This window comes from Artemia franciscana, chromosome 16 (genome assembly GCF_032884065.1).
Source record: "Artemia franciscana chromosome 16, ASM3288406v1, whole genome shotgun sequence".
NCBI classification, from domain to species: Eukaryota; Metazoa; Arthropoda; class Branchiopoda; order Anostraca; family Artemiidae; genus Artemia; species Artemia franciscana.
The window spans coordinates 22,274,716-22,301,160 of NC_088878.1; the positions used below are offsets into that span (position 1 = coordinate 22,274,716).

At 35.0% G+C, this 26,445-nt stretch overlaps 1 protein-coding gene across 2 annotated transcripts in view; it reads left to right on the top strand.

The window, feature by feature from the left end:
* The window catches only part of LOC136037230 (schwannomin-interacting protein 1-like), a 112,501-nt gene extending 95,589 nt beyond the window's left edge, over positions 1 to 16,912 (top strand). Inside the window, exon 8 of one of the 2 annotated variants that reach the window (XM_065719838.1) lies at positions 16,646 to 16,912. In XM_065719838.1, the coding sequence (XP_065575910.1) occupies positions 16,646 to 16,772 (127 nt within the window). In that variant the 3' untranslated portion in view covers positions 16,773 to 16,912. Of the gene's footprint in view, positions 1 to 16,642 lie in introns of both variants that reach the window. The other variant, XM_065719836.1, reaches the window with a different exon arrangement.
* Positions 16,913 to 26,445: the final 9,533 nt, after the last annotated feature.

Sequence of the window (26,445 nt, forward strand, 5' to 3'; positions counted from 1 at the left end):
TTGTACCAAGATTTAAATTAATACACTTCAGCATGCAGATACGTCTAATAGGGTAATAGAAAAGAGGCATTTTCATTGAAACCTCTCAGAAATATCCCTTAATATGGCTTAAATTTACTTCTAATAACAATCCTTCCCATCCCCCTACAACTGGTTGCTAGGTTGGGCCTGCCACATATTTTCATGGGGGCATGAATATGCATAGTCTTGGCTCAAAGAATCTTGGCATTTTCATTAAAACTTCTCAGAAATAGCCGAATCGTAAATAACATCTCTTTTTTCTTCGTTAGCGAGCAAACGTATTTGAAGTTGACACTTTTTCATAACACTCTTTCATGACAAATTTAATCGTTCTTGAAAGTGTGCAGAGAATTCTCCATGTAGGAAATAGATTATTTTGTAGAATTTTTTCTCGAATCAAAATATTAGGAAGTCTTTCTTGTACCAGCTGTCTAGCGCACACTTCCATTGGGGGAAATCTCTTTCAAATCCTAATGCGGACAAAAATCTTTGGATTACAAAGGTTCCCTGAGAAAAAAACGCACTGAAAGAAAATTAAATATTGAAGAGAACAAATTCATTGAAGAAAAAGTCTCTTAAAGTATTAGGTAACATCCCAGATGTGCGCGATCATTACATAACAGTCACGTATGCGCCGTCATTACGTAACATTTCACGTGTGTGTCCTCCTCGATTACAAACAAGCGCTCCTATAGGGCCTGAAGAAACAAATCACCCAAGAATCTGTCATCCTTAACATAAGTAAACGTTCCCTATTACGTAACAACGAAATAAATCTTGGAAGAAATCGTCACGGAGAAAATGTCTTATAAACGTTTTGAAATGTCTTCAAGAAAAAAATCCTATTACGTAAAGTCTATGTTTTGCATCTTGGTTTGGCAGGGCCCCCTGAAGGTTTTTCCAGGCCCTCGTGGGTTTTTTAAACAATCGAAGAAAAAACACTCTCTATGATATAACAAAGACCTGCATCTTTTAGAAAACATTCCGTATTACGTCACAGACACCTTCGTCTTGAAGAAAATTAACAACACCTGCCTCTAGAGGGAATCGCCGTTGAACTCCTTGTTGATCTTAAATTCTTAAGGAAGAAAAGAGTAGTGGCCATGGGTATCTTTAACACCAGTGTATTACCATATTACTAATGTATGACAAGCCTACCTTTCCTCGAAGATTTATTTATTAATTCTTATGTACCAAATGAGAATGTGAATAAATAACTTAATATGTATAAATACATATTTATACATATATAAACATCAGTGGGGTCGCTCGGGGGCGGGGGAGAGGCAGTGGGGACAGTTTGCACCTAAGAAAATCGATAAAAAATTATTATATAGCCCATGCCCCTAACACTCTGGATGTGAACCCCTCTTACCCCCCCTCCATCCACGAAATTTGCAACTAAGCCCCTGATAAATCTGTCTATAAATATGTGAATATATAAATAAGTGTAAATTGAGAAAGTTCATAGCTTTTGGCTCCTGCCTCGGAGGTGCCATGAGTTGCGTTACCTTGGTGGCCATATTTTTATACTTTGAATATTGCCTAAGAGGCTAACTTTAATCTTCAACACGACGACATATTTGGTTGTGAGGGGACTTAGGGACTTTATTATTACTGGACGGTGCCCAGTTGTCTTCCGGTCGATTCCGGCTCTTGCCCATGAGTTCTCTTCGAATGAGAATACTTCCGAAACTTGGACAGTAAATGGTTCAATACAATCACTCCGCATGAAAAATGACCACAGTGATTAACACGCACCATTATCACGAAACTTCGCATTTTCATAAGCCACTTGAGGCTTAAAAACCTCCCAAATGCTTCTAGGCATTCAGAGTTTGATGGTCCAGTTTCATCAAGATATGTTTTTTTGGGGGTATTCGCCTCGCTTCTTGTTCAGAAATTATTTAAGTGTCCCTTATTGTAATGAATTTGGTGAGTCCTTTCTACTTAAATAAATTACTTATTTAGAATTCTCTGGAGGTGAAATTTGTTGGATATAGATATTGTATCAAACTTTTTTAGAATTCTGGCTACAATTGCCACGGGCCACTCTTTACTTGGAGTTTGTTAGCTCAAAATGTTTGATAAGACCAGGCTTTAAAGTTGAGCCACAAGCTTCAGATCTAAGCTTTGTGCAGCCTATTAAAGCCAAGACTGTTAATGACTGTTTTTTCTTTGATTTTAGCGTCAAGTTTGTACTATAGAAATAAACCAATAAAGATCATTTTCTAATTCTTCTTCTTCAGTCTTCATGAGTATGTCAGTCGTCAATTCGTTTCAATGTAACTAACCGAACTGTACGGAACTTTTACGAAGCTGAACCGACTTTATGTCAGGAACAAGTGAAAATAAACAATTTCCCTATTCCTAAGTAAGTTTAAATCCTTCTTAAAAAAAAAATTAAGCAATACCATAAATCTGATTTGATGAATGGATAGATTCCAAACTATGTATCAAATGATAGAAGTATCTTAATTTTTCGGTGGAAGTTGCAGCTCTATGTTTTTCGTAAAATCGTAAGGTTTCAGAGGGTATTTGAACCTTAACATTAAATATTTCTGGTTTTTAGACTATTTGATATAGTCTAAATCATATTTATATATTTTTTATTTGATCCGCGCGTGAACTACTCCTATGCAATATTCATAGCCGAGTTCTGCCTTATCGTTTCTTTTCATACTGTGATTTTGAGTCAACCTTCAGTGGAGGAACAACCCAACTAACAAATCGATTTTGAATTGTAAAACGGTTTTTTAGTCGATATCCTATCTGATTGTGACATAAGGAAACATACTGTATCAACACTGCGTATTATTGCTTTAGCTTGAAGTTACCTTGGGTTTCTTTTTTTACGTAAACAACTTTGAAAACATTTCACAATCTCTATTTGTTGTTAGGATCTTGATGTTACAAACAATAAATTAAAAACAAATGAATAAGCGATGTTTGTTTGTGCTTATGCCTATAGATTGTTATCAAACAGTTAGTGGTAACGGGCTCTAAGTGAAGAGCGACCCGGCTCAATAGTAACCGAAACTCCAAGAAACGGAATTTTGATGCACATAGATACATAAAAAGAATCAGATTTTTATGTTGATTTCAAATATATAAGTTTCATTTAGTTTAGTCTTACCCATCAAAAGTTACGGTCCTACAAAAACTTGCCTTGTTTTCGAAAAAAAGGGGGAAATACCCCCTAAAAGTGATACAATCTTAATGAAAATCACACCATCAGAATGAATGTATCAGAAAACCCCAATATATAGGTTTCAAGCTCCTATCTGCAAAAGATGGAATTGTGTATTTTTTGCCAGAAGAAAGATCACGGATGTGTGTTTATTTGGGTTTTTTTTTGCTTGTATTTTCCCAGAGGTGATCGTATCGATCCGATGGTCATAGAATATCGCGAGAGGGCTCATTTGAACGGAAGTTAAAAGTCTTAATACCCTTTTCAAGTGGCCAAAAAAACTGGAGGACAACTAGGCTCCCTCCCACGCTCATTTTTTCCCAAAGTCACCCGTCAAAATTTTGAGATAGCCACTTTGTTCAACATAGTCGAAAATCTCATAACTACATCTTTGAGGATGACTTGATCCTCTACAGTCCCCGAGGGAAGGGTGGCAAGGTATGAACTTTGCCCATTGTTTGCATATAGTATTGGTCATTAGGAAGTATACATTCGTCTTCAGTAGGGATTTATTCTGGTGGGGGGTCGGGGAGAGGGACTCATATGGGAGGATCTTTCCATGGAAGATATTCCATGGATAAGGATAAGGGACACCGGAAGGTGTCCCTTCCACTATGAAGGTGCACCGGATTTCCTAGCATTATTCAAAAAAGATTAGATATTAAATAAAAAAAAAAGTTTTTCAACTGAAAGTAAGGAGCAACATTAGAACTTAAAACGAAAAGAAACTATTACGTATATGAGGCGGTTCAACCCCCTAGTTAACACCACGCTCTTTAAGATAACGTTTTATTAGTAATTTCGAAAGAGCTATCTATTCTAATTAAACACCTTTGTCATTCAGGGGTCATTCTTAAAGAATTGGAACAAGGTTCAAACTTTAGCGTAAAGAGGAGGTATTGTTCAAACTTTAGCGTAAAGAGCGAGGTATTGACAAGGGGGCGAACCCCCTCATATGCGTAATAATTTCTGTTCGTTTTATGTTTTAATACTGCTTCTTAATTTCAGTTGAAAAAACATGTTTTTTATGTTTAATTTTATATTAACGGCCAAGCAAAGAGTTTACACAACTTCACGCTCAGACTGTTAAATCACATTACTGAGTGTGCCCCGATAACAGAAAAAAAATAATAAATAACATACCCACATGATGTTCTTGATCAGTTAATGTTGTTGACATGGTTTCGGAAGACAAAAATAATTAAAAACCGAAGAACAATACAATGAAACAAGTTTTAATTATGAAATAGTTTGGAAATAATAATTGATTTGCATGGTAAACTGCTCATATTATGTACAATAATTCTAAAAATTCTTAATTTCGATTATTTTAATTTTTTCTCCCCATAAACATTTCCTGCTTTTTAGCCTTTAAAACACTTCTGTAATTCCATTGGGAGCGTCTTCGAGTCAATATTTATTAGTCTTTATGTTTTCTGAAAAAGCAATTCCTATGTTTGCTTCAAATACGTGTCCTTAACATCTGTGGGCAATTTCACCATTCTTACGGTTAGGAGTTGTTCCTAACAGAATGTTCGGTTATGTTTTGTTAGAAATACTGTTAAAAAACATTATTTGGTATATATATATATATATATATATATATATATATATATACATATATATATATATATATATATATATATATATATATATATATATATATATATATATATATATATATATATATATATATATATATATATATACTAGCAGTTTGGGTGGCGCTTCGCGCCACCTCAGCACCTAGTTGGTGGGGGCGCTTTGCGCCCCCCCCCAAGCCCCCCCGCGCGCGCAAGTCGTTACGTGCCATATTAGTTACGCGCCATTGTAGTTGTTTCCCTGTGTCCCACCTATATATATATATATATATATATATATATATATATATATATATATATATATATATATATATATATATATATATATATATATACTAGCTGATATTTATACTGATATATATACTAGCTGTTGGGGTGTTGGGGTGGCGCTTCGCGCCACCCCAACCCCCCCTATATATATATATATATATATATATATATATATATATATATATATATATATATATATATATATATATATATATATATATATATGTTTTTAACTACGTAAAACATGCGAATATACAAAATTCTTCGCTGTCCCATTGTCTATGCATATAAATAGATTGTCAGGTTTACTGACTCTTGAACATGCAACATATAATTGTCCATGGGAAAAACAATCCGTATTCAGATCTATACCTCATTATTCTAATGATGTGTCCCTGTGTCCCGGTCGTCATTTATATTACCTGTGTCCCGGTCGTCATTTGTGTCCCGGTGTCCCAGTCTGTGATTTCTCTTTGAGTGTCCCGGTGGTCATTTATATTCTCTGTGTCCCGGTGTCCCGGTCGTCATTTGTGTCCCGATGTCCCGGTCTGTAATATCTATTCGAACAATCCCTGTGTCCCGGTCGTCATTTATATATCCCGCCTGTGCCCCCGGCGTCCCCGTTGTAGTTGTGTGCCTGTGTCCCGGTCGTCATTTATATTCTCTGTGTCCCGGTCGCGATTTGTGTCCGGGTTTCCCAGTCTGTAATTTCTCTTTGAGGTTCCCGGTCGTCATTTATATTCCCTGTGTCCCGGTCGTCATTTGTGTCCCGGTGTCCCGGTATGTAATTTCATCAGTTGACAAACATGACGTCAGTCGACAAACAACTTCATGACGCATACTGCTCAATCCTTAAAATGAAGTCAGTCGACAAACATGACGTCAGTCGACACACAAACATGACGTCACTCGACAGACACACACACACACACAGACAACTTATTTTTATATATATACTAGCTGTTGGGGTGGCGCTTCGCACCACCCCAAAACCTAGTTGGTGGGGGCGCTTCGCGCCCCCCCCCCAAGCCCCCCCGGATATATATATATATATATATATATATATATATATATATATATATATATATATATATATATATATATATATATATATATATATATATATATATATATATGGTTATAACTACGTAAAACTTGCGAATATACAACATTCTTTGCTGTCCCATTGTCTTTGCATATAAATAGATTGTCAGGTTTACCGACTCTTGAACATGCAACATATAATGGTCCATGGGAAAACAATCTGTATTCAGATCTATACCTCATGATTGCCCTTGAGCTTTGTTGATGGTGATTGCTAATCGACCATTCCCTGTCCCGGTGTCCCGGTCGTCATTTATATCCCCCTGTTTCCCCCGGTGTCCCCGTTGTAGTTGTGTCCCTGTGTCCCGGTCGTCATTTATATTCCCTGTGTCCCGGTCGTCATTTGTATCCCGGTGTCCCGGTCTGTATATACATTCGTTTTTTAGTTTTGTTTTTCTCCTTTATTTTTTTCCTTTTTTTTCTTTTTTAGTTTATTTAGATTTTTAGATTTTTTAGTTTTTTTATTAGTTTTTAGTTTTTTTTTCTTTTTAGTTTTTTTGTAGTTTTTACCTTCTTTTTAGTTTTGTTAGTTTTGTTTTTTACTTATGTCCTGGTCGTCATTTATACTCCCTGTGTCCCGGTGATTTGTTGATTGCTAATCGAACATTCCTTTTGTCCTGGTCGCTTTCTCTTTGAGTGTCGTCATTTATTTTTTTCTTTTTTAGTTCTTTTAGTTTTTACCTTTTTTAGTTTTTTTTAGTTTTTAGATGAAAATTTTTTTTAGTTTTTTCCTTTTTTTCTTTTTAGTTTTTTATTGGTTTTTACCTTTATTTTAGCTTATTTTTCAGTTTTTCCTTTTTTTTAGTTTTTTTTTATTTTTTATTTTTTTAGTTTTTTACCTTTTTTTAGTTTTTTTATTTTTTTTTTAGTTTTTTAGCTTTTTTACTTTTTTTATTAGTTTTTAGTTTTTTTTGTAGTTTTTGCCTTTTTTTAGTTTTTTCAGTTTTTTTTTTAGTTTTTTATTGGTTTTTACCTTTATTTTAGCTTATTTTTCAGTTTTTTCCTCTTTTTTAGTTTTTTTTAGTTTTTAGTTTTTTTAGTTTTTTACCTTTTTTTAGTTTTTTTAGTTTTTTTAGTTTTTTAGCTTTTTTATTTTTTTTATTAGTTTTTAGTTTTTTTTTGTAGTTTTTGCCTTTTTTTAGTTTTTTTAGTTTTTTAGCTTTTTTATTAGTTTTTAGTTTTTTTGTAGTTTTTGCCTTTTTTTAGTTTTTTTCTTTTTAGTTTTTTTGTAGTTTTTACCTTCTTTTTAGTTTTGTTAGTTTTTTTTTTACTTATGTCCTGGTCGTCATTTATACTCCCTGTGTCCCGGTGCTTTGTTGATTGCTAATCGAACATTCCTTTTGTCCTGGTCGCTTTCTCTTTGAGTGTCGTCATTTATTTTTTTCTTTTTTAGTTCTTTTAGTTTTTACCTTTTTTAGTTTTGTTTAGTTTTTTAGATGAAAATTTTTTTTAGTTTTTTCCTTTTTTTCTTTTTAGTTTTTTATTGGTTTTTACCTTTATTTTAGCTTATTTTTCAGTTTTTTCCTTTTTTTTAGTTTTTTTTTATTTTTTATTTTTTTTAGTTTTTTACCTTTTTTTAGTTTTTTTAGTTTTTTTAGTTTTTTAGCTTTTTTACTTTTTTTATTAGTTTTTAGTTTTTTTTGTAGTTTTTGCCTTTTTTTAGTTTTTTCAGTTTTTTTTTAGTTTTTTATTGGTTTTTACCTTTATTTTAGCTTATTTTTCAGTTTTTTCCTTTTTTTTAGTTTTTTTTAGTTTTTAGTTTTTTTAGTTTTTTACCTTTTCTTTAGTTTTTTCAGTTTTTTAGCTTTTTTATTTTTTTTATTAGTTTTTAGTTTTTTTTGTAGTTTTTGCCTTTTTTTAGTTTTTTTAGTTTTTTAGCTTTTTTATTAGTTTTTAGTTTTTTTTGTAGTTTTTGCCTTTTTTTAGTTTTTTTAGTTTTTTAGCTTTTTTATTTTTTTTATTAGTTTTTAGTTTTTTTTGTAGTTTTTGCCTTTTTTTAGTTTTTTCAGTTTTGACGTCACCTGATCCAGTTTTTTCAGGTGACGTCACCTGATCCACGATCCACAGATCCACAGACAACTTATTTTTATATATATAGATAGATAGATATATATATATATATATATACTGTTACACTTTGTCTGTTATGCCAGATTATATCTTCTATATATATAAAAGAAAACAAACTAGAATGTAAAAACTGGAAATTGCATAAATATTTCGGAATATTTTGACAATAGATTAAAGTAATTTGAAAAAAGAAAAATGGTAAAAAACTAAAAAAAACTAAAATGAAAAAACTAAAAAAAAATAAAAATTAAAAAAATTAAAAAAAGGAAAAACCTAAAAAGAAAAAACGTAAAAAAATAAAAAAGATAAAAAACTAAAAAGAAAAAAAAAACTAAAAAAGCTAAAAATCTAAAAAAAAGAAAAAAACTAAAAAAAACTGGGAATTGCACAAATATTTGAATATATTTTGACAATAGATTAAAGTAATTCGAAAATCTTAAAACAGATACCCCAAATTTTGAGGTTTAATATAAATTGTTGGAGCTTTAGCATGCTTGGCACGTAAAGAATTTTTCTAAGTGTCAATGTTAGAATGAACATTCACAAATTGAAGAAAACAAATCAATAAAAAGAAGAAACTAAAAAAAAAGAAAAAACTAAAAAAGAAAAAAAAACTAAAGAAGAAACTGTATCTATATATATATAAAAATAAGTTGTATATATGCATGTTTGTTTGTTTGTGGGTTTTGCATTTGACGTCATTATAAGTATATAAGGCTTTGTATGTGACGTCATTATAAGATGACACTACAGACCGGGACACCAGGACACAAACGACGACCGGGACACCGGGACAGAGGGAATATAAATGACGACCGGGACACTCAAAGAGAGATTTCAGACTGGGATACCGGGACACAAATGACGACCGGGACACAGGGAATATAAATGACGACCAGGACGACTCTTGAACATGCAACATATAATGGTCCATGGGAAAACAATCCGTATTCAGATCTATACCTCATGATTCTAATCATTGCCCTTGAGCTTTGGTGATGGTGATTGCTAATCGACCATTCCCTGTGTCGCCGTCGTCATTTATATATCCCCCTGTGCCCCTCGGCGTCCCCTTTGTAGTTTTGTCCCTGTGTCCCGGTTGTCATTTATATTCCCTGTGTCCCGGTCGTCATTTGTGTCCCGGTGTCCCAGTCTGTGATTTCTCTTTGAGTGTCCCGGGCGTCATTTATATTCCTTGTGTCCCGGTGTCCCGGTCGTCATTTGTGTCCTGGTGTCCCGGTCTGTATATACATTCGTTTTTGAATTGGTCTTTTTTTTTAGTTTTTAGTTTTTTACCTTTTTTTAGTTTTTTTAGTTATACCTCGTGATTCTAATGATTGCCCTTGAGCTTTGTTGATGGTGATTGCTAATCGAACATTCACTGTGTCCCAATCGTTATTTATATATTCCCATGTCCCCCCGGTGTCCCCGTTGTAGTTGTGTCCCTGTGTCCCAGTCGTCATTTATAGTCGACTAACATGACGTCAGTCGACACACAAACATGACGTCAGTTAACACACACGTCCCAGTCGTCATTTTGGTCCCGGTGTCCCTGTTTGTAATTTCTCTTTGAGTGTCCTGGCCGTCATTTATATTCCCTGTGTCCTGGTCTGTATATACATTCGCAAAACCGCGCAGTTAAATGAAAATCCACCTAGACAGCGAGAGTCAAAACATATCAAAACTGAAAATGATAGCGATGATGATTGGATTTGGGATTTTGACTTGGATAAGGTCATCAATGCCTACCAGATTTTAGTTAAAAAAAACAAAGGTTCGGCGATATGTATTTCATAGTGACGCTGAAAAATAAAGAAGAAAAAGAAAACTGAAAAAAGAAAAAATGTAAAAAACTAAAAAAAAAACAAAAAGAAAAAACACTCAAAGAGAAATTACAGACCGGGACACAAATGACGACCGGGACAGAGGGAATATAAATGACGACCGGGACACTCAAAGAGAAATTACAGACTGGGATACCGGGACACAAATGACGACCGGGACACAGGGAATATAAATGACGACCAGGACACAGGTATTTAAGAATATCGTACAAAGACAAATTTTTAATTGTAAGAAGTTCGTTGAAAGAGAAATTTCTAATTGTAAAATGACTGAAGAACCTACAATGGCAACACCCGAGGAAGCTGCTCAAAACGAATGTATTCAAGCCGAAGTAGCTGTGTTGGTAAAGTGTTATGTTTCAGGTTCTAGGTCCGAGAGGCTCCAGATATGAACCTTGGCTTTTACATTAATACAAAAGAAGAAAAAAACTAAAAAAGATAAAAACTACAAATAAAACTAAAAAGAAAATAATAAAAAAACTAAAAAAGCTAAAAAACTGAAAAAAACAAAAAAGGTAAAAAACTAAAAACTAAAAAAGAAAAAAAGACTAGAAAAAAACTAAAAAAAAGGTAAAAACTACAAAAAAGAACTAAAAAGAAAAAAAAACTAAAAACTAATAAAAAAACTAAAAAAAACAAAAAACTGAAAAAGAAAAAAAAACTAAAAAAAAGGAAAAAAACTGAAAAATAAAGGAGAAAAAGAAAACTAAAAGCCGGGACACAGGGAATATAAATGACGACCGGGACACTCAAAGAGAAATTACAGAATGGGGCACTGGGACACAAATAACGACCGGGAGATATAAATGACGACCGGGACACTCAAAGATAAATTACAGACCGGGACACCGGGACACAAATGACGACCGGGACACGGGAAATATAAATGACGAACGGGACGCTCAAAGAGAAATTACAGACTGGGACACTGGGACACAAATGACGACCGGGATACTGAGAATATAAATGACGACCGGGACACAGGGAATGTTCGATTAGCAATCACCATCAACAAAGCTCAAGGGCAATCATTAGAATAATGAGGTATAGATCTGAATACGGATTGTTTTTCCCATGGACAATTTTATGTTGCATGTTCAAGAGTCGGTAAACCTGACAATCTATATATATGCACAGACAATGGGACATCGAAGAATGTTGTATATTCGCAAGTTTTACGTAGTTAAAAACATATATATCTATAACGAAAAGAGAAATCTTTTCTCTTTTATCTATATTCACAGGTGGGACACAGGGACACAACTACAATGGTGCGTAACTAATATGGCGCGTAACGACTTGCGCGCGCGGGGGGGGGCTTGGGGTGGCGCTAAGCGCCACCCCAACAGCTAGTAGGGAATATAAATGACGACCGGGACACTCAAAGTTAAAGCGACCGGGACACAAGGAGGTTCGATTTGCAATCACCATCAACAAAGCACCGGGACACAAATGACGACCGGTACACAGGGAATATAAATGACGACCAGGACACTCAAAGAGAAATTACAGACCGGGACACCGGAACACAAATGAAGACCGGGACACCGGGACACAGGGAATATAAATGACGACCGCGACACTCAAAGAGAAATTACAGACTGGGACACCGGGACACAAATTACGACCGGGACACAGGAAAACAACTACAACGGGGACGCTGGGGGGCACAGGGGGATATATAAATGACGACGGGAACACAGGGAATGTTCGATTAGCAATCACCATCAACAAAGCTCAAGGGCAATCATTAGAATAATGAGGTATAGATCTGAATACAGATTGTTTTTCCCATGGACAATTATATGTTGCATGTTCAAGAGTCGGTAAACCTGACAATCTATTTATATGCACAGACAATGGGACAGCCAAGAATGTTGTATATTCGCAAGTTTTACGTAGTTAAATATATATATATATATATATATATATATATATATATATATACTAGCTGTTGGGGTGGCGCTTCGCGCCACCCCAACACCTAGTTGGTGGGGGCGCTTCGCGCCCCCCCCAAGCCCCCCCGCGCGCGTAAGTCGTTACGCGCCATAATAGTTACGCGCCATTGTAGTTGTGTCCCTATGTCCCACCTGTGAATATAGATATATATATATATATATGGTTTTAACTACGTAAAACTTGCGAATATACAACATTCTTTGCTGTCCCATTGTCTTTGCATATAAATAGATTGTCAGGTTATCCCCCTGTTTCCCCCGGTGTCCCCGTTGTAGTTGTGTCCCTGTGTCCCGGTCGTCATTTATATTCCCTGTGTCCCGGGTCCCGGTCATCATTTGTATCCCGGTGTCCCGGTCTGTATATACATTCGTTTTTTAGTTTTGTTTTTCTCCTTTATTTTTTTCCTTTTTTTTTCTTTTTTAGCTTATTTAGATTTTTAGATTTTTTAGTTTTTTTTATTAGTTTTTAGTTTTTATTTCTTTTTAGTTTTTTTGTCCCGGTCGTCATTTATATCCCCCTGTTTCCCCCGGTGTCCCCGTTGTAGTTGTGTCCCTGTGTCCCGGTCGTTATTTATATTCCCTGTGTCCCGGTCGTCATTTGTATCCCGGTGTACCGGTCTGTATATACATTCGTTTTTTAGTTTTGTTTTTCTCCTTTATTTTTTTCCTTTTTTTTTCTTTTTTAGTTTATTTAGATTTTTAGATTTTTTAGTTTTTTTATTAGTTTTTAGTTTTTTTTTCTTTTTAGTTTTTTTGTAGTTTTTACCTTCTTTTTAGTTTTGTTAATTTTTTTTTTTACTTGTGTCCTGGTCGTCATTTATACTCCCTGTGTCCCGGTGCTTTGTTGATTGCTAATCGAACATTCCTTTTGTCCTGGTCGCTTTCTCTTTGAGTGTCGTCATTTATTTTTTTCTTTTTTAGTTCTTTTAGTTTTTACCTTTTTTAGTTTTTTTTTAGTTTTTAGTTTTTTTAGTTTTTTACCTTTTTTTAGTTTTTTTAGTTTTTTAGCTTTTTTATTTTTTTTATTAGTTTTTAGTTTTTTTGTAGTTTTTGCCTTTTTTTTTAGTTTTTTGTCCTGGTCGCTTTCTCTTTGAGTGTCGTCATTTATTAGTTTTTTCCTTTTTTTTTTAGTTTTTTATTGGTTTTTACCTTTATTTTAGCTTATTTTTCAGTTTTTTCCTTTTTTTTAGTTTTTTTTTATTTTTATTTTTTTTAGTTTTTTACCTTTTTTTAGTTTTTTTAGTTTTTTTAGTTTTTTAGCTTTTTTACTTTTTTTATTAGTTTTTAGTTTTTTTTTGTAGTTTTTGCCTTTTTTTAGTTTTTTCAGTTTTTTTTTTAGTTTTTTATTGGTTTTTACCTTTATAGTTTTTTTAGTTTTTTAGCTTTTTTATTTTTTTTATTAGTTTTTAGTTTTTTTTGTAGTTTTTGCCTTTTTTTAGTTTTTTCAGTTTTGACGTCACCTAATCCAGTTTTTTCAGGTGACGTCACCTGACACATCCATCCACACATCCACAGACAGACAACTTATTTTTATATATATAGATATACTAGACGAACGGGCAATACCTTAAAGCCCATGAAAATAAGAATCATTAGAAAATTTTATTAAAAGCTGAAAGTAATACTTAAAAGAAATGCTCAACTGGTCTTGTAGCTACAGGGCAACTCTAAACCACCAATTTTACCTGATATTTTCTAGGGAGTACCTTATTTTCATACTGAATATCTTTTTCTCTTTTTAAACCTAAGAAATGTTACCCTAATAGCGTTACATATTTAAATAACCGTACTCAACCGCAGTCCTCATATCTTATACATGCTATTTTTCATTTATGCATAAATGTACCAAATATAATTAAAAGACAGGTTTTTAACGCTTTGATGATTTGATTAACTAGGAACTAGATCATAAGAACAGAACATTCAGTCACTTTCAGAGTCATTATGTCTGTCTTCAACAAATTTACTGTAAATCTAGATCATCTCCTTCAGACTTAGGTTCTGATTCAGGTGAACGTTCCTGTTAAGAAGCCCTCCCCCCCTAATTGAATGTCCTGGATGCGGTCCTGAGGATCATATATCAATTTCTATGTCCATCCTCCTATCGTCTCTCCCTTAGAGCTAATTCTGAAGCACAATGGCCGTTTAACTAGAACTAAGCATTTCTTAACTAAAAACTAGACATTAAACTAGAAATGCCTAGTTAAACTGGGCATTTCTTTGGACACTGTAGTCAGTAATAAATCATTCGGTAGCATTTTGTTGAAAAGCAGGCTAAATTTTAGGAAAAAGGTAGTGGAACTTTCGATTTCAAGTCGATGGAGCCCCTTCTAAAGGTTTTTCGACCATCCCTTCCACATGAAGTGCCTCTGGGAAACAATAAATGAACAAATACTAATAAATTAAACCTAAATGGGTCTCTACTAGAGGTAATGCAATATGACTTAAACATAAGAGTAAAAATGTCAATTTCCCTTCTAATTAAAATCTGGAATTATCCAATGGGAAAATACAGTGAAGTTTCCTCAGGGGAGGGGGAATATCTCATGAGGGTGTATCCCAAGGGGGAGATAAACGCTGGCTCCCGCGGAAAATATGACACGAATACAAGATTTCTCTGAGATGAGAAATTTAAATAGAATTTAAAACTAATAAGTATATTAATTCTGCTTTGGCCCTCCGTATTGTTAAAAATCCAGATCAAGTGGTTCTTTTTGATGAGGCAACTTTCAAACACTTCGTGGTAACGAACTGTAGTAAGGAGCGACCCGGCTCAATAGTAAAAGAAACTCTAAAAAACGGAGTTTTGATACTAAAAGATACATCAAAAGAATCAGATCGAGATTACTCCGTGTAAGAATCGGATCGAGATTACACCGTGTATGAAAGGGACTTTCCTCCTCAAGGCCCCGCTATTTTCGCTAAAGTGTGACTCTTTCTATTAACTCTACTTTTTAAAACAGTAAAAAACTATATCGTAAAGAGTGGGGCGTTGAGGAGGAAAATCCCCTTTCATATACGAAGTAATTTCTGTTCGTTTTAAGTTTTAATGTCGCTCCTTACTTTCAGTTAAAAAAAACTAGTTTTTATTTAATAACATTTGAAGCAAATGGCTCCCCACTTTCTTTTTGGAAGGCAATTGGAATTTAAAAAAAAATCCATAAATAGGTACCGTGCTTTAAATAGAGATAGATTGGGTTGTGCGGTGGTTCAGTTACATGGGAGTTCAGTTGCACGGGGTTTTCAGTTGTTCAGTTACAAGGATTCAGTTGCTTGTGATTCAAATACACGTTGGTTCAGTTACTCGCACAGCATTCTGTTTTGGTCCTTCACATTGTTGAAAATTCAGATCATTTAGTTCTTTTTGATAAGGCAACTTTAATATTTGAAGCGAATGGCTTTCCACATTTTTTTAGGAAGGCAACTGAAATTAAGAAAGATCCATAAATAGAGACCTTGCTTTAAATAGAAATACTGGATGTATTCCTATAAACCCAATTTATAATAACTAAAACTTAAAAGAGTCAAATAACATGTTTCTTCAATTTTAAATTAAGATTTCTTCAATTAAGCACTCTTAATGAAAATTTGGTGAATAGACAAGCTAAGTCAATCACTAAGCAGAGAATTCTTCCCAATCCAATTGGTGGATAGTCTTTCATTTTTTCTGGCTTGGATTTTTGGTTTGTTTTATTCAGTCCTCCTTTTGCTTACTTAGAGCTGAATCACAAGGTTAGTTTTCCTTCTTTCTTTACAGCACTGAAGGCCACTGGGCCGAAATCCCTGACGAAATATCCGCCTCTATCATTTTTGCTTCTTTTTTGTCTGCCGGCTGACATTACCCTCATTTTCTCAGCTGTTTAATGTTATTATTTTTGACCTGTTTGTCATATGTTAATCCTGCTTGCAGCCCTTTCTGTCTTTAACAATTCACAGAACTAATGTAATTTGATTTCAGCTAATAAATCACCATTTTAAAATTATAATTACCTGTACTATAATACACTTTATCGTTGAAAATTAAAAAATGCATTCTGCTTAATTCCCTGCTTAAAGTAGGCTTGCTGAAGAATTCTTGAGAAAGCAATGGGAAGGAAAAAAGAGAAAAGGAGATAATATATTTTGTAGAGTAGATGGCTCTCTACAGAGTAGAGATACTCAGCGGTAGTATATTTTTGTAGGGAGATGGCTTTGCTCGAAGGGAGATGGCGTTCCCGAAGTGCTTTATACAATATGAGCAAAATTTTTGCTGTTTTGTAAATTTTCTCTTGGGAGCAAATTTTTAATTTTTTTTTGGTAGAAATAGAAATTTTAGTATTGAAAAACTATGAACAGGCAGAACTTATGTTTATCGGAAAAAATGTCTTGTGGCTATTGTGTTGAAAACCAACTATTTGTCACTTAGGAGTAGGTATAAAAGTAATAACGGTCTATTTATTTTATTTTATGAACTAAATTCTTAAATGTTATTTTATGAACTGTTTTTACAAATTATTTTGCTTTGACTTTTTTTTATTAGATTTACTAAGAGGTTGACCTTTTTTTTTACCTCGTCCACTAAACATGTGTTGTCTTGTTTTTCAGTAGATATGCAAAGCAGACACGGCACCAGGAAAAATTGGATTTCGGGAATGGTCCAAAAAGTCTGCAACAGTCGTCTTTCTCAAGGTTCTCTGATACGACACGGAGTCTTCGATCCATTGTAACGAAATAGTTTTATTATTGTTTTTTCAGAGACTTGGTTGTGATTGCCACTTACCTTTTTATGCATTTGTGTGCACATTTTCTTTCTAGCTAAATGCTTAGATGTATTTATGTCGGCAATATACATACAAATTTTACTTGAAAGAAAAACCTCAGTGATCTTTTTATATGACTACGTAAGGATTTGATTTCTTAATACATTTTCAAGCTAACCTGAAAGTGGCCTTCTAAAATCTGAACTATCTTGTTTTTTTTATCCGCCTTCAATCGGAGCAAAAGAAACGTCTTAGCTTGACTTTCATTAAAAAAAAAGAAAAGAAAAAGGAGCGAATATTTTCTGTAAAATGCTATATGTATAAAATGCTATTTTTGTAAAATGAATATGTAAAATGGCTATGCAACGAAAAAGAAGTCGTGGTCACTGTTTTGAATTCAGCTGTCATGTCAAATAAGCATTATTCAAACACATCTTTTAATTAAACGGCAAAAAGAGGCTGATGCGAAGAAGATTAGAAATACAAATGGTATCTTGATTTACAATGCAACTCTCGCAAATACGTAATTTTGGAAAACTTTTCGTTAGACATAGGTGATAATTCCCACAATTATGTTGAAAATTATGAGAACAGTCCTGAAAGCATGGTGGAACTCATCAAAACCCTGCGAGTGGAAGCTATTGAAAATTCCAAGAAATAAAGCATTGCCGCTATAGAATTAAACTTTAACTCAAAAATCCTTTGGAATCCTTTTTTGTCGTTCAAAAACCATTACTTTTCTGCCCATAAAGCATAATCTATTGGTTTACTATGTCATAACCACACTCAAAATTTGACGTTAAACGTAATGAATGATAAGGAAAAAGGTAAATTTGAAAAGCGTAAAACGTTCGCTTATTGTATGAAAAATTAGTGATGACAATCTACAAGAATTTAGAGGAAGACAAATTTAGAGGAAGAGTGAACAATTTAAAGAGGTTGAGAGGCGGAAAGAGATAAGGAAAAAGAGAAAGATTGAGAGAGAGGTAGAGAGAGAGATAGGGAGGGACCGACAGAGAGACGGGTTGAAAGGATAGAAAAGGAGAAAAGGTAAGAAATAGCAAAGTATAAGAAAAAGATGACTGAGGAGAAAGTAGCTTACACACGATGTTAAACTTAACAGAACAGAAATGCTATGAATGAAGAAATAAAACCTAAAACGAACAAAAACTATGGAAAGAATCTGATAATTTGCCTTCAACCGCGCATTGCATTCCTGGCTAGAAACAGAGAATCAAAATACTAGTACCTTCACTACACGGGCCATTGGCCAGCATCCGAAAAGTAAAGAACAAATTATAAGAGAAAAATAACAGCTTTCTCCCCAGCTTTCATCCCAAAAATAAATTATTTTTCTTAATCTAAGGGGATGGGAAAGCGGCAAATTTGTCATTTGTTTTTCGATTCCTTCAATGAAAATATCAAATAAGGCATTTTTCAATGGAAATAATTCAACAAGGTATTTTTTTTTAATATAGGGGGGGATCTAGGAGGTACATATATCTCCTTTCCCCTTAATCGATGTCACTGTGGAAAACATAGAAAATCATTGGTAAACCACTAAGATTCGTTGATTCTGGCAATACAGCACGAGCTTAAACCTCGTCACTGTCAAACTAAAATGAGTGAACAACTACTTTCGTTCTTTCTAAGTTTTTCTTCAGTTGTTAAAGTCCAATAGATAGAAACTTTCTAGATGTTAAGACGCAATAATTTTGTTATTATAATGTACAGAAATAGTTAAAGCAGACTGTCGCCAAAAGTTGTTTTAAGTACTTATTAATAGGTGGATAGAAATTATATTTCCTTAAAGACGTTCAGGGAATAATCGTTGCACATTACTGCCAACATGACATAGATACTATAACCTAGTGTCCATTGTTGTTTCAACTTATTATACACATACAAGTCTTTGGGATGTTGAGTTCAAAATCATTCAAAAACTCATTCTGGTTCAATACCACAATATTGCTACATCTATAATGATACATGTGTATTAAAAACTGAAAAAAGGCACTGGCTTTGTATGTTTTAGCTGGAAACTTAGTAAAGAGTGAATCGTGACGAGTGATTTGGGTGGTTGTTATTATCTGGAGAATCCAACTACAACTACTAATACTAACATCTCACTGTGACACCAAGCTATATGAGGCCAACACAGATACGCACGCCCCTCCTCTATTCAAATCTATTCAAAGCATCCCACTTTTCATCCTCCCTAGGAGTTCTGATTTCGCGTAAGTATTTCGTTGGGACATCCTTCTACCCCGTTTAGGAACGACCTGCTTTTCGTTCTCTCCATAGATGGTTGGCCGACTATGATGATCTTCGGTAATCTGTTATCCTTCATCCGCAGAATGTGTCCTAGTCATCTCAGCCTTTCTCTCGTTATAACCCTAGAAAATAGGATTGAACCACATTTTTTGTACAGCTTAGTGTTTGGTTAGTCAAACAGCTACTCCAAACAAGCCGTAGACAATTTCTCTGGAAAATAGTAGGAAAACAAGTAGATTAATCAAGTCCACTTGATTAATCTACTTGTTATCCAATCTCACCTCTTCGTCTTCGCTTATTACCAGTCTTAGCGACTTAGTTTTCTCAACATTAATTTTCAAATATATTTTTACCCCCTGAACTATCAAAACCTCCAAAAATATATTAATTTTACTAACATTTTCACCTGGACGCTCAAATCGTCAGTATAATCTAGGCCTAAAAGAGTTTTACTTCTCAATTTTTTAGTGCGCTCTCGTAACCTTTGCTGTGCTCCTTAGGACAATCGCCATCAAAATGAGTCATGTAAATGAGGATGAACGCATCGCTGCTTAAATCCGGTTTCAACACGAAACCAGCTACTATCTTCATTTCCTTAACCGCAACACTCTAGTTCTTCTACTTAGCATCTTACAAGAATAATAGCGCCATCTAACCTAGCCTAACCTTACCTAGTGTATATGGGTTTGCTGGGTTAGGCCAATCTAACCTACTTGCACGCGAGAAAAAGGCTAAATGCGTAAAAAAAATGTGCCAATGTGTCTGTCTTTGTATGGTTGTGTGTGTTTTCCCCCTGTGTGTTTTTGTCTCTCTCTCAATGCCTGTGTGTCTGAGTGTGTGCGTACCTGTGTCTCTGACTTTGCGTGGTTGAATGTATGTGTATGCATGTGTTTGTGCGTGTTTTTTCTCTCTGTGTAATTTGCCTCTCTCTCTGTACCTGTGTGTCTAACTTTGTGTGTGCCTGTGTGTCTGACTTTGTGTGGCTGTGTGTGTGTATGTGTGTTTTCCCTTTGCATGTTTTTGCCTCTCTACCCAAGCCTGTGTGTCTGAATGTGGGTGTACCTGTATGCCTGGCTTTCTGTGGTCGTTTGCGTGTTTTCCCTCTGTGTGTTTTTGTCTCTCTCTCCCCTTGCCTATGTGTCTGATTGTGTATGTGCTTTTGTGTCTGAATTTATGTGGCTGTGTGTGTGATTTGCCTCTGTGTGCTTTTTTCTCTCTCCCTGCCTGTTTGTCTGACTTTGTGCGTGTCTGTGTGTCCTACTTTGTGCGGTTGTGTGTGTTTGTGTATTTTTCCCTCTGTTTGTTTTTGTCTCTCTTTCCGCGCCTGTGTATCTGATTCTGTGTGCCAGTGTCTCTGACTTTGTATGGTTGTGTGTGTGTGTGTGTGTGTGTGTGTGTGTATGTGTGTGTGTGTATGTGTGTGTGTGTGTGTGTGTGTGTGCGTGTGTGTGTGTGTGTGCGTGTGTGTGTGTGTGTGTGTGTGTGTGTGTGTGTGTGTGTGTGTGCGTGTATTCTTCTTCAGTGTAATTTTGCCTCTCTCTCCCTGCCTGTGTGTCTGACTCTATGTGTGTGCCTGTATGTCTGAATTTGTGCGGTTGTGTATGTGTGTGTGTACATATCCCTCTGTGTCTTTTGTCTTTGTCTCCGTGCCTGTTACTGATTGTGTGTGTGTGTGTCTGATTTTGTGTGGTTGTGTGTTTTTGACTTTGTATGTTTTTATATTCTTCTGTACCTTTGTGACTGACTGTGTGCGCGCCTGTGTTCCTGAATTTGTTTGGTATAGTGTTTGTGTGTGTGTTTCCATCTGTGAGTTTTGTCTCTCTCTCTCTCCATGTCTCTGTGTCTGACTGTGTGTGTGCGTGTGCCTGCGTGTCTGACTTTGTTTGGCTGCGTGTGGGTGTATTTGTGTTTGTGTGTCTGTGTTTCTCCCTTTGTGTTTTGTGTTTCTCTCTCCGAGCCAGTGTGTCTGACTGTGTGTGTGTTCCTGTGTGTCTCACTGTGAGTGGTAGTGTGTGTGTGTGTGTGTGTGTGTGTGTGTGTGTGTGTGTTTGTGTGTGTGTGTGTTTGTGTGTGTGTGTTTTTCATCAGTGTGTTTTTGTCTCTTTCCATGCCTGTGTATTTTATTGTATCTGTGCCTGTTTGTCTGACTGTGTGGTTGTGGGTGTGTATGAATTTTTTTTACCTTTGTGTGTTTTTGTCTCTCTCCATGCCTGTGTGTCTGACTATGCATGTGTGAATGTGTGTTGGTGTTTTTTCCTCTCTGTATTTTTGTCTCTTCCCCTTGCCTGTGTGTCAGACTGTGTGTGTGTCCGTGTGTCTGAATTTGTGTGGTTGTGTGTGTCTGTGTGTGAATTTGTGCGTGAGTGTGTGTTTGTACGTTTTAACCCTCTCTGTCTTTTTGTCTCCCCCCGTTCCTGTGTGTCAGATTGTGTGTGTATCTGTGTGTCTGATTTTGTGTGGTGGTTTGTGTATGTGTGTGTGTTTGTGGGTGAGTGTAAGTGTGTGTGTGTTTGTGGGTGAGTGTAAGTGTGTGTGTGTTTGTGGGTGAGTGTGAGTGTGTGTGTTTTTCCCCATTGTGTGTTTTTTGTCTGTCACTCCGTGCCTGTGAATTTGTCCAACCAGAGGGTGCCAGAAGGCCAGGCATAGTGTTGCACAGGGATGTGAATTGAGTTGGTGTGTCATGTTGAGGTTGGCTTGCATAAACATGAACCGTTGGATTTAATGCATGATTTTATTATGAAATTATCAGGAAAACCTCTTAAGAATGATGAATGATGGCCAGGGGGAGTCATAGTTTCACACAGTGGTGTGAATGAGATGGTTTATCATATTGAGGGTGACTTGCGGAAAAATATGAGCCAGTTGGTTTAATACAGGATTTTTAACAAGAAAATATATGGAAAATGTCTTAAGAATGTAAAGGGGGTGTCATGGGGCCAGTCATATTGTGGCATGGTAGCGTGAATTGATATGGTGTATCACGTTGAGGGTGGCTTGTGAAAACTTGAACATTGGATTTAACTGTATGATTTTTAACAGAATTTTTTTTGAAAAATGTGCTATGAATAATAAGGGAGGGTGCCAAAAGGTGTCAGATATCCAATGGTAGTGTAGAATAATGGCGAGGATTGAGGGGGTGTAAAACCGAGTGTTGGTTTGCGAAAACATTAATCATTGGATTTAAATCATATTTTTAACAAGAAAATATCTGGAAAGAATGATGAGGGGGTGTTAGAGAGATGCTAGAGGAAACAGTAATTGTGTGCATTGGTGGTGAGAAATGATATGGTGTATCACAGAGTGTTGGCTTGCAAAAACGTGAACAATTGTGTGTAAGGCATGATTTTTAACAAGAAAATATTTGGAAACTGTCTCGGGAATGATGAAGGGGGGAGGGTGTTAGAGCGTGCCCGAGGGTCAGTAATAGTGTGGTACAGTGGCGTGCATTGCTTTGACCAACATTTTCTTAGAGCTTAAAGTTAAGCTGTCAGGTGTTCTAAAGAAATGTTTCGACTAAGGGGAAGTGAAATATAACGCTCAGTCAAAGAAACGAGGTATTCTCAATAAAATCCCTCAATAAACCTTGAATTGGCTTAAATTTGACTCCAACAACATTATATTAAATTTGAAGAGAAAATGTTATTCAAATGTGCGCTTGTCAACGGGGATCTGAGTCTTGGCTCAAAGAAACGAAGAATTTTCATTAAAAGACCTCAAAAATATCTTAACATGGTTTAAATTTACCTCTAATAAAAAGCCCCCCCCTTCTGTAATTTATTTGTAGGATCCCCGCCTTTCTTTAATTCGTGGTTCTTTTTACTTATATTTTCTCCTTTATAAGCATTTTTTATGTTTTGTTTTTTCCTTTTTTTGAGTTTTAATTGCTTGTTCTGTTTCTTACAGGCCAGACGAATATTGCCATAATGGCGTGAATTACTTGGACTAACATTTTCCAGAGCTTAAAGTTAAGCTGGGAGGTGTTAAAAAATTTTTATTGACTGAGGGGGGTGAAATCTAACCCTCAATCAAAGAAACAAGATATTTTCTTTAAAAGCCCATAAAATATCTTAATGAGGCATAGATTTAACTCTAACAAGATTAAGCAAAATGTGAAAAGAAAATGTTATTCAAATATGCACTTGTCATTGGGGAAAGTATAGTCGGGGCTCAAAGAAACAAAAGATTTTAATTAAAAGCTTTCAAAAATATCTTAATGTGGTTCAAATTTATCCTCTAGTAACAAGCCTCTTCCTTGGAATCGGTTGGATCTCAGCCTTTCATGAATTCATGATTATTTTTCCTTATATTTTATACTATGTAGGTTTTTTTCATGTTTTGTTTTTTTCGATTTTTTGAATTTGAATTGCTTGTTCTGTGTTTTAAGGGCCAGAAACATATTGCCATGGGGGCGTGAATTGCTTGGACTAACATTTTCCAGAGCTTAATGTTAGGCTGGAAGGTGTTAAAATAATTTTTTCAATTGAGGGAAGTGAAATCTAACGCTCAGTCAAAGAAACGAGGTGTTTTCATTAAAAGCCCTTAAAATATCTTAAAGTGGCTTAGATTTAACTCTAACGAGATTATGCGAAATTTGAAGGGAAAATATTATTCAAATATGCTCTTGTCAACGGGGAATGTATAGTCCTGGCTCAAAGAAACGAGGGAATTTCATTAAAACCCCTCAAAAATATCCTATGTGTTTCAATTTACCTCTAATGACAAGCCTCTTTTCTGGAACCGGTTGAATCCCCGCCTTTCTTTAATTCATAATTCTTTTTGCTTATATTTTATCCTTTGTAAGCTTCTTTTCATATTCTGTTTTTCCCTATCTTCTGAGTTTGAATTGCTTTTTCTGCGTTTTATGGGCCAGCCACATATTGCCATGATGGCCTCAATTGCTAGGAGGCCTCAAAAGAAACGCTAATGGAGATTTTTCCACTAGGTACAAATGATCCATTCTAGTATAAATGAATATCAAAAAATGCCATATGTGTGAAAAAGACTACATTAGTAAAAAGTACGCTAAGAGCGGCCCCAATATTATCTGATAACAACCTCTAAATCAATACTCAACAAGCGTGTGCATACCAAGTGTAAATAATTTCTAGTAATCGATTCTCCCCTCTGCATCTCAACTATTGCAATCCTATGGGAACATGCAATTCATTTAATCATTCTAGTATTCGCGAACAGGGGATTGTCCTTCGGAGCAATAAGTTATTATGTAAAGTGTATTAGCCAAATCATAGTATTAGAAAGGCTTTCATGGTCCAGATATCTTGAGATCCATTCCTTTGAGGGGGGATCCCGTTCGAATCCTAATGTGGACATAAAATCTTTAGGATATAAAGGCTCCCTGAGGAAAACGCATTGAAAGAAAATGAAATCTCTTAAAGTATTATGTAACATGACATGTGTACACCGTCATTACGTAGCATACACGTTGTGTTGTGCTCAGTTACAAGTCGGGAGCCCCACTGAGTCCTTATGTCTAGTAGGTCCGAGAATGCGTCCATAACACTGGTAAACTTTCCCAGTTACATAAGAACTAAAGAAATCATGGGAAATGTCTTTAAAAAAAATATGCAAAAAAAAGTCCTGAAACATCTTCAAAAATGTCTTAAAAATGTCTTGAAATATCTTGAAACGTCTTGAAAAACATCTCGAAGAAAAGTATCTTAAAAAATGTCTTGAAATGTCTTGAAACGTCTTGAAGAAACATCTTCAAGAAAAATGTATAAAAAAATGTTTTGAAATTTCATGAGACGTCTTGAAAAAACGTCTTGAAGAAAAATGCCTTAAAAATGTTTTGAAATTTCTTGAAACTTCTTGAAAAAATGTGTTGAAGAAAAATATCGTAATAAAATTCCCCGCTTGACTAGTGGACTCTAATGGCGTCCTATTACGTAACATTTGCATAACTAAACATTTACAATTGCGTAGCATGCACCTGCATTTCTTAGAAAATATTCCGTCTGACATAACAGACACCTGCTCGCTGTTATGGAACAACGGGATAGGGCTCCCGTGGAATCCAGGGATATGTGTATCATAGAATTCTTGGATATATGTGTCATAAAAACCAGAGGACTATCACTGCTTTAATATAAGTTCTTGCGTAAAAGGGCATTAAATGTAGGTTCAACTCTTTAACTTTGCCTTAAAAAATCTTAGATTTGTCACAAAAAAGAGTCCACGGGGTATTTATCCTTGGCATCTTTGAGGAGTTGTAAAAAAATCAATTATCTATGAAATTATTGAAAGAATTTAAGATGTGCAGTTAATATTATTTACGAAAATTGGTGTTTTCATATGTTTGCTTCTTTGAGTCTAACATTTTAAGAGAACTGATCATTAGAAAGAAAAACAAATCTTTTGTGATGAATTTAAGGAGCGAAGTTGAAACTTTAAACAAACAAAAATCAGTGCTTCGCGGTTTATAAGAGTCCAAAAGAGTCTGCATTATAATATTTCTTGCTTCAAATAACCTATTTATCACATGCTAGAAATTTAAGACAATAAAATACCCCGAACCTCAAAGCTGTATCACCAATCGATGCAGCCTCCATGATGTGTAGTTGATGCCAGATGCCAGAAATAATAAAAAAAAAATCTATAAATAATTGGTTATAAAAAACCCACTGAAATAATAAAAAAATTTGATTTCAGCCTTAAACATCTTTCTACGACGTTGTCTGCGCGTTAATCCTATTTATAGATTCGCTTTAATAATTTCGCTTTAAGTATTAGTCCCACTTTTGTTTGAAAAAATAACACCATTATTTTATTTGATGACCGTGATGATTGACAACTTTTTTTTATTGTAGGAATTACGTCTCAATTAAATTAGGAATAGGCTATTGAGAAACATGTTTCAAAACTTCTATGAAAAAGAATCTACGGTAAATAGGTGTGGCTTTCAACCCTAGAGAAAAAGATCAAAATGATAAGGAAGCGTCAACATCTTTGTCTAGATTCGTAAGTATGGGATATTTTTGGGAAGAGCAATATTCTTCTTAGTTTATGTTAAATGTACAAAGCCAGCCCCGGTTTTCATTATGTTTTCCCCTCGTTTCAGTAAACATCTTGCAGATTGTGTACTATCTTTCAGATACATTAATCTTTCCAGTGGCGTTGCATATGTCCCGCCCAATTGTCCTCAAATTCTGATTACTTTCAGTGATAAAGCATATTCATCCTGCTTAATTTTTTTTGACAGACCTATGACCTATTATTTAAGCTGCCTATTTGAATATAGTTAGAGCAGTTTCTTGAAGTTTATTGAAGTATATGAAATTTTCCTTAAAAAGATGGTTAAAAACCTTCATTTAATGACTTTACACCATGACAAGTCGGTATAAATTGGCAGATAAC